The 9,545-nt window shown below is 40.0% G+C and overlaps 1 protein-coding gene across 1 annotated transcript in view; it reads left to right on the forward strand.

Moving 5' to 3' along the window:
* Nucleotides 1-1,745: 1,745 nt before the first annotated feature.
* Nucleotides 1,746-9,545, forward strand: part of CCP110 (centriolar coiled-coil protein 110) — a 27,880-nt gene continuing 20,080 nt past the window's right edge. Inside the window, exons 1-2 of the mRNA XM_023728324.1 lie at nt 1,746-1,947; nt 6,914-7,069. Coding sequence (XP_023584092.1) covers nt 6,929-7,069 — 141 coding nt within the window. The 5' untranslated portion in view covers nt 1,746-1,947; nt 6,914-6,928. The remainder of the gene's footprint in view (nt 1,948-6,913; nt 7,070-9,545) is intronic.

The following is a 9,545-nucleotide window of genomic DNA, read 5'->3' on the forward strand; positions in this document are numbered from 1 at the left end:
GCACAATGGCGGCGGCAGACACATTCGGAGAAAGGGACTGACGTCTAGCCAATCAGAGCCCGGGATCTCCAGAGCTCCGGGCGGAGCCGCTGCCATGGCAACGGAGGCGGGCCCTGGCCCCAGGTTCACGTTCCAGAGTGACTTTTAGCTTTTCTAAGGTTGAGACCTTAACGTGAACTTTCAGGCTCCGTAGGAGAGAAAAGGCGGGATAGAAGAGTCGTCGTACGGTTGTAGGGCTAGAAGGAATCTTAGTGACGCCTTCATTCTATCCGGGAGAAAACTGAGGTCAAAGGGCAGAATGCTTAGCCTATTCATGTAGTCAATTGAATTCAAGATGTGCCCAACACCGGTCCAGGTCCTGGGGTCACAGCAATGAACAAGACCGACGGGGTCCTTGCTCGTGTGGAGCTTACATCCTAATGGGGAAAAATAATAGTGTTAGTAAATAGAGCTAACATTTATAGTGCACTTACCATGTCCCAGGTACTGTGCTCAGCAAACGCTATATATGCATTATCTGATTTACTCTCAGACAGCCTCAGTAGGTAGGTACTATCTCAGAAGTCTGGTTTCAGTCGACTTAACAAGCGATTTTCAGATTCTGAGGAAATGAAAGAACATAGCAAAAGAAGCACAGTCAGATTACAAAGATGGAAGGGATTTTAATGATTCTCGTGGATGAGGAAACTGAGGTCAGGAGCAGTGAAGTCAATGGAGCAGTTAATGGAAGAATCAGGACAGACCTCAAGCCACCCCAGTTTTAGGCCTGTGACTTTTCCACTGCTACTACTCCTCCCAATCTCACTTCTCCTTCTACTAGAGGCCAATAATTGGGGTTTATGTAGGCATTGTGTAAGGATTATTTCAATTGTTCTCCACAACAATCTTGTCATAGGTACTTTTAAAATCTCCATTTTACATGTGCAAAAATAGGCACTGGAAGGAGGGGCAGTAAGAGAGACAAGATATAGCCAAGTTAGGGGGTGGGAAAAAAAACAAAGGTTGCTATAGGGTCACCTCTAATTTATGGCAACCCCATGTTTGCCAGAGTAGAACTGTGCTCCATATGGTTTTCAAAGGCTGATTTTTCAGAACTAGCTTGCCAGGCCTTTTTTTCAAGATGCCTCTGTATGGACTCAAACCTCCAACCTTTTGGTTAGCAGCCAAGCAAGTTAACTGTTTGCATCACCCAGGGACAGGGGAGAGAAAGGGGCCACTAAATCGTATTTTGAAAAATTGGTAGTATATTGTTTAGATAGAGAACTTCGGCAAAAGATCCAGGGCTTTTTATGTCATCTCGAACCTGTTAACTTTCTCCTTGGACATCTTTTCCCACTGATTTGTAAAAGGGTAGGGATGTTTTAGGGCTTAGAGCTGGCATCTGTGGATTCAGCAATATTTTATCCATAGAGAAATAATTTTGGTGAATGTTGTATGTTGTCCAACGACCACACAGGAAGAGTTTTATCTCCATACATATAAGTAGAAAATGGTAATTTTAAGGGACTTCCTCAGGGGGCTTCAGACTCTTAGGAGCGTTCCTACTGTAATAAATTATAATTTGAGGCCTTTACTTACAGTGAAGACTACGTCTCCCAGCATGCACCGTGCTTGCCATAAAGTCTACGCCTTCCTTCATTGGGAGAGGGCACGTATCCAGGCTTGCAATGCACCTCGGGGGTTGTAGTTTTTCTGGAGACCCGCACATTACAACGGCCGGGGAAGCAACCACCGGAAGTGCCTGCCTGGAAGGTGGAGTCCGGGCAGTGGCAGCGGTGGCGGTTGCCAGGATCCCGCGTTGTCGCCTGAGACCCGTAGTATGGCGGGGAGGAGGAGGAGAAGGCGGCGCAGGACCGAGCTGCGCTCTGTCAGTACCAGTTGAACCACTTGCTTCCTGACGAGGCCCGGAGCGAGGAGAGAAAAGCTGACGGATCTGTGAGGGACCAGGTGTGTGCGTGAGGAAGGGGTTCGACCCTCAGCGGGTCAGGCCTGAGAGGTACCGGGCGAGGCGGAACTGGCGCCCTGAGGAGCTGAGGGCGGGCTCCACACCGAGCCCTAGATTAGGTGCTGGCCTCCGGGGCCGCGAGCCCCTGAAAGGCTCCGAATGTGGAGAGGCTGCAGCCCGAGGAGTCGGCGGCACCCGGCGCGGAGGTGATGCTCGGATGCTGGCACCGCCTGGTGGGCCTTTGGGAGCTTATCTGAGAAGCTGGGTGAGGTGGGCATGGGGCACTTGGGTGAGGGCAGAGGTCCCTGGTAAATAAACGTTGGCCAACCCGGCCCAACGCCGGAAAACCACCTGCCGTTGATAAAACTGTTTGGGGCCATGTTTCTTCTCCCACGGTGCTGGAGAGGGAGGGGCCCCCAGGGGGTGCACTGGCCATTTCTGAACGCCGGTTACCACAACCCAAGGCCCTAGGGGCGCTGTTTACTCAGCCTTTGCTACTCTGGGGCAAAAAGCAAATTCTCTTGATCGCTCTTGATGCCGGTACGTGGTTCCCACTCTGCTTTTTTTAGCTGAGTGTAGGATCAGTTCCCTGCCCCCCAATTTAGGCAGTTGGCAAGACGCCTAGAGATTGATTTGATGGACAGAGGGGTCTGGAAGCAGCGAAATGAGGAAGCTGTTTTTAAGTTACATCTGAATCTTACCAGGAACCAAGCACTGTCGCTGCCTTCCAGAAATTCATAGTCATCATCATCATCAGAATAAAAGCTGCCCCCATTTATTGATGCCTTCTGATGCCCTGTACTATGCTAATTGCCCTACATGCATTATCTAATTGAATCCTCACAAAATCCCTTTGAGAAAGCTGCTCTGATTATCCCTATTTTACAAATGAGGAAACTGAGGCACGGAGATGGTAAGTGACTCACAGGTAGTAGGTATGTGCCTGGATGAGAAACCTCGCCCTTACTGCTTTGACCAGAAGTTTACATCTTGTGAAGGACTGATGGGTGGGTAAACCACCAGCTAGGATCTGAAAAACAAGGCAGGATCTGTTCTTTTACTTTTGCCGTTCCCATCAACGACATTTCTGGCACAGTACTGGTGAGGTGCAGATAGTAGAGCCCTGAGTGTATGGGGTTTGCTAAGAGGCTAAAGTGGAGAAGGGTCAATAGTACTTCTGTGGTATATATAAATGGAGAAGACAAGGTAGGTCTGAACTTATTGCAACTGACAAATTATTAACTGAAGTGGACCAGTAATGCCTGATGGTAAAGTATGGGGCAGTAGATTTGTGGTTGGGTGGCCTTGTAGTCAAATGCTTCCTTAAAATAACGCCTAGCTGACGGTGGTAATTGTGGTGTGAGAAATGTTGTGCACTCTTGTTTAATCATATGGATATGGACTGCTCACTTCATAAATGGTTGCCTTTGCAGTTTAGAGGTACTAGTTTCTTTGAGAATAGGGTCACCCATGAGGCTATCTCTAAATTCCCTTCTTCCTTGCTATTTCTTTCTCTTTCTCCGGTTTACCTTATTGTTTGAGCTAATTATCCTAATTCATTTATTCCATACTTTTATCAAGTGCCTATTGTGTGCAGACACTATTCTATCTAATGGGGATTCAGTGATGAAAAAGACTGAGAAGGGACCTGTGCTTATGGAGCTTAAATTTTCGTGGAGGAAGTCAGACAAAAATCAAGGAAATAAGATAATTTCAGATAGTGGTAAGTGCTATGAAAATTGGGAAACAGCAGGGTAATGTGATAGTGACTGAGGCACTAATTTATAGATGGGATAGTCAGGGATGGCCCCTCCTAAGCTGAGGGATCCTAAGGATCCACTCATGCTCTAGGATCATTTGGTAATTTCCATAATCTCTAAATTAGTACTTTTATTTGAATGTGTAATACACTACCTTATGCTGTAAATTATGCTATAATATGCTGCAAACAGGTAGGACAGCATGTACTGTTTAAGGGACATGAATTTAACTTTCTGAAGCAGTGAGGTATATTTATATGATGTTAAAAGAAAAATAAAACTATTGCCATAAATGTTGTCTTAGTTAACAAGTGCTGCTATAACAGAAATACCACAAGTGGAAGACTTTAACAAACAGAAATTTATTTTCTCACAGTTTAGGAGGCTAGAAGTCTGAATTCAAGGCGCTGGCTCTAGAAGAAGGCTTTCTCTGTCAGCTCTGGAGGAAGGTCCTTGTCTGTTTTGAGCTTCTGCTCCTGGGCGATCTTCATGTGGCTTGGCATCTCTCTTCTCCCATCACTGCTTCTCTCTCTTGCTTGTTTAATCTTTTATATCTCAAAATAGATTGCCTCAAGACACACCCTACAGTAATCCTGCCTCATTAATTTAACAAAGACAACTCATTCTCAAATGGGATTATAACCACAGGCATAAAAACGAAAAAAAACCAAACCCATTGCCGTTGAGTTGATTCGAACTCATAAGTGACCCTATAGGACAGAGTAGAACTGTTCCATAGGGTTTCCAAGGAGTGGCTGGTGGATTCCAACTGCCGGCTTTTTGGTTAGCAGCCAAGCTCTTAACCAGTGTGACCAGGGCTCCAACCACAGGCATAGAAGTTAGGAATTACAACACATATTTTGGGGGGACACAATTCAATCTATAACAAAGGTATTTTATTTCTTTAAATTTCCTTGACCTTTAAAATAGAATTTCATGCTTTGCTTGTGTATGCATAGGAGTATACTACATTGATTGTATGAATAATCTAAGTTCCCTGTGATGCTGGATACATGGATTGTGTTAAAAAATATTTTGAAGTAGTTGAGCAGAAATGGGATCATTTGAATTTCTCTTATATTTCAGTTGCTGTTTATTTTGGTTGTTAAGATGTCTTAATATGGGTTGAAATCTAGACTAAAAAATGAGTATTATATGGTTATCATGGAATAAGGTATCCTATTTTGTTTTTTACTTTTTTTGTTTTATGAATATAAGCTTGCAAAATAATCTCATTCATACTCTAGGGAACATTCCTTTAATATTAAAATCTCACTTTGCATAAATTGAACATAGAAGTAATTACAAAAATGGAATGGTACGAAGAAGTTTTGGTATTGATAAGAGTACTAGTTGGTCAAAAGTAGCAATATATCTTATTTTTTTTTGTAATTTAGTCATACTTCTGAATATGACTTTTCTTCATTTCTAATCGAGCTATAATTTGTCCCTGACAGTTTAGTGTACTGAATTTTTAAGTGCCTTGAGGCCTAGGACAGTATCATATTCTACCTTATTTCATCTTTGTAGATTCCACATCATGAATTGAATTTCCTACCCTCTCTCTTTTTTTTTGTTAATTAGTTAATTGTTTTAAAAATGAACACTTAAAGGAACATCGTATTACTTTTTCTGTTTTTTGTACTCCTACTGGTTACGATTATGATGTTGTCTCTCTTCATTATTTTTCCCTTGTGCTTATTTAAAAGAAACAGCACCACACATAATGCTATGCTAACAGGCAATCAATAAATATTTAATGCTTGCTAGACAAATGACTGTGGTGGCTAATCCTTCCTGGTTACCTTGTATTTTCATTATCACCATCACCGTTTCCCAGAAATTGTGAAATTTGGCAGTAGTGTTAGTTTTCAGCAGTGTAATAGGGTTAATACCAGAGCCAATAGATTTTGTTTTTCCTATCTGACCAAGTCAGTTAGTGCCCTTGGAGTCAAAATATATTCTTTTTTTTTTTATTATTACTATTTTTATTGCTGTGCTTTAAGCAAAAGTTTAAAATTCAAATTAGTCTCTCAAACAAAAATTTATACATACATTGTTATGTGACCCTAGTTGCTCTCCCTATACTGTGACAGCACACTCCTCCTTTCCACCCTGGATTTTCCATGTCCATTCAACCAGCTCCTGACCCTCTCTGCCTTCTCATCTCGCCTCCAGACAGGAGCTGCCCATTTTAGTCTTGTGTATCTACTTAAGCTAGGAAGCACACTCCTCACAAGTATCATTTTACATCCCGGAGTCCAGTCTAATCTTTGTCTGAAGAGTTGGCCTCAGGAATGGTTTTAGTTTTGGGCTAACAGAGAGTCCGGGAGCCATGTCTTCCAGGGTCTCTCCAGTCTCAGTCAAACCATTAAGTCTGGTCTTTTTACTAGAATTTAAGTTCTGCATCCCACTTTTCTCCCACTCTGTCAGGGATTCTGTGTTGAGTTCCCTGTCAGGGCTGTCATTGGTGGTAGCTGGGTACCATTTAGTTCTTCTGGTCTCAGGCTGATGAAGTCTCTGGTTTATGTGGCCCTTTTTGTCTCTTGGGCTAATACTTTCCTTGTGTCTTTGGTGTTCTTCTTTCTCCTTTGCTCCAGGTGGATTGGGACCAATTGATGCATCTTAGATGGCTGCTAGCCAGCTTTTAAGACCCCAGATGCTCAAAATATATTCTTAAGATACGCAAGTAATGACCTTTGTGCTCCCTAGTAGAAAAAGATTACAAAAATAAATATCCTCTTTGTATTTAAATAGACTTTTTAGTTTCTTTTTTTCTTTTTTGTAACAATATCATCTCTTCTTTGTATGGTATAATTTTTCTTGTGCCATGTTGCTAAGTCCAATGAAAGAAAATCTAATGTTTTTTACAATCTAAATTTTGTAAAGTGGCATAAAACTTTGTTTCCTTTAAGAAGGTTTTACTGGTGCATTCCTTGTACTTTTCTAAACTAATTACATTTAAAGATTGATTTACATGAGAGTGTTCAGAAATATTTAATATATGAAGGAAGGCTTACCTGGGTGGAATCTTGGTGTAACTTCCTATACCCAAGAATTAGCTTCTGATCAGTGAAAACAGTTCTGGGAAGGCCAATTCTAAAAACTGTGAATTCTGGGAATATTTCAGTGCTCTACAAGATTTGTCAAATAAAATTAAGATCTGTTTTTCTCAGCACATTAAAAATGGCATTTTTCTCTCTTGTAGTGTGATTGTGGGAAAATGGAGGAGTATGAGAAGTTCTGTGAGAAAAGTCTCACCAGAATCCAAGAAACATCACTATCCAGGGAGAGCTTTCTACCTGCTCAATCTGAAAGCATCTCACTAATTCGCTTCCATGGAGTGGCTGTCCTTTCTCCACTGGTAAAAGTTCTTTGTTTTTAAATAATTGTTTTCCTATGGTGAACCACTAAATGACTTCAACTTTTATCAGCAAGTTGTTTTTCAGCCAGTATAAAAAATATATTTTTAAGTATTTGACATTCAGGTCAAGGCTCAAGGGCAAATGAGATGGGTGAGTAAGGAATTTGCTTTTCAGAAAATTGATGCAGAATACATTATTTGAAAAAAGCCAACTTAAGTGCCTCTTTCTTTTTCTTTTCCTAAGTAGCCTTTGGTTTTGATGTGTACCAAGTATGTTTTAGCTTAAAGGCTAAAGAGTGACAGTATAAACAACAGTATAGCCCAAGCTCTGGAGGCAGGCTCAGATTCGAGCCTGAGTCCACCTATTGTACTACTCACTAGTTGCTTATCCTTAGTCAGGCACTAAACATCTCCTAGCCGCATTGTCTTTAGCTGTAAGTGTGGCTATAACTGTGCTGAATTCTCAGAATGGGGGAAGGTTTACTTGAGGTAAAGCATGGAAACTGCTTAGCGTAGTGGCTGACCCGCAGTAAGCATACCAGAGATGCTTGAAACACCTGGTAAAGTCTTTTGAATCCAGGCTTGCTAGGATTAGCTTTTTAATTAAAGCAAGTTGTAAAATTTAGCAACAGTTACTTTAGTGTGAGTAAAATAACCTCTCAAAATATATTTTATAACAAACCAGAAAAAATACCAGTAATATATATAAAGAAGAGCTAATTTCCTTAATATATAAAAACGCTCTTACAAATCAATAAAAGACTTAATATAAAAATGGACAAAGAACATAAATAGGCAGTTCACAAAAAAAGGCTTATAATCATTTGAAAAGATGCCTAACCTTTATTCATAATTAAAGAAATGCAAATATAAACAAAAATCATTTAGCATTTTTTACTTACTAGATTGGCATAGAGCTAATAGTGTCCCTTAGATTGTGGGGGAAAAGGCACTTTTTTTTTGAAAAGGCACTTTTAATGCACTTTTGCTGAGAGAATAAGTTGATACTATTTTCTGATGAGCACTTTGGTAGTGTATCAGAATATAAAAGTGTATGTAACCTTTGACTCAGCAATTCCCTTATTGGGAATATCATACAATAATACTAGTATATGTGCCCAAAGAAATATGCATAAGATTATAACAGCATTATTTAAAATAGCCAAAGATTGAGGAGCAACCTAAATGTGTATTAGTAGTGGACTAATTTAACTAACTGGTCCATTTTATAGACTCTTACACATGCCATTACAATGAGTAAGGTAGATCTAAATGTGCTGGCGTGGAAGAATCTCCAAGACCCGAACATCACTGCATGGAACATGCGCTCAGAGGCAGTGTTGAGAAGTGGGTAAAAGGCCACGCTCTGGAGCCTTGTGTCCTGGGGTCAAATTATCATTGCTCTGCCGCTTCCCTGCTATGTGAGCTGGTGGCCTATTTTTCTCCTTTGTTAAATGAGGATAAATAATAGTGCCTACCTCATAGAGCTGTTTTGAGGATTAAAGAACTAATACATGTAGAATGCTTAGAACACTGCCTGGGTCGTAGGAGCTACTCAATATTTGTTAACAATTATTTGAATTTTAAAATAAGAATATTCTTTCTCTGAGCAGAGGTAAGGGAGTATAAGATGGGAGGGAAGACTCATTTCTCACTATTTAATATTAATGGCATTGTTTTTAAACATATATGCCATGTTTGCTTTATCATGTTTAAGATTACATATGTATGTGTGTGTGTATATATATGCATATATACACTAAAAAAAACCTCTCTCTGTATATATATGTACTTTATTGCTGAACCATTTGAAAATTGTAGATGTTATGACTCTTCTCCCCTAAGTATTTTGGTATGCATCTTCTAAAAATAAGGACATTTTTTATATATAACACCAATACCATTATCATACCTTGAGAAAATTAATAATAGTTTTTAATAGCATCTAATATTCTATCCATATTCAGATTTCTCCATTTGTGCTCAAAATGTATTTCATAGCTGTTTTTTTCTTATTTGGATCCAGTCAAAATTCACAAATTCATTTGCTTGTTATGTTTCTTTAATCTCTTTTAATCTAGAACAGTCCCTCTATTTCTTGTCTTTTTCTTTTTAAGATGATACTGAATTTTTGAAGATACCAGGAATTGTCTTGTAGAATGTCCTACATTTTAGATTTGTCTAATTGTTTCTTCATGGTGATGGCTAATTTGTTCCTCTATTTCAGTGCTTCTTATAAACTGGAAGTTAAGTCTAAAGGTTTTATTAGAGTTAGGTAAGCATTTTTGGCAAGAATTCTTTTGCAGTGATGCTGTGTACTTCATATTAAATCAGAAATAACACAATGTCCAGTTGCCCCTCTGTTAGCAATGTTTAGATTTGATGACTTACTTATGGTGGTGACTGCCAGATGGCTCTTTACAGGTATACGTTTCCTCTTTTTTGATTAACAAGTAAACTGTGAAATGATTCTTTT

Source organism: Trichechus manatus, unplaced genomic scaffold (assembly GCF_000243295.1).
Source record: "Trichechus manatus latirostris isolate Lorelei unplaced genomic scaffold, TriManLat1.0 scaffold00024, whole genome shotgun sequence".
NCBI classification, from domain to species: domain Eukaryota; kingdom Metazoa; phylum Chordata; class Mammalia; order Sirenia; family Trichechidae; genus Trichechus; species Trichechus manatus.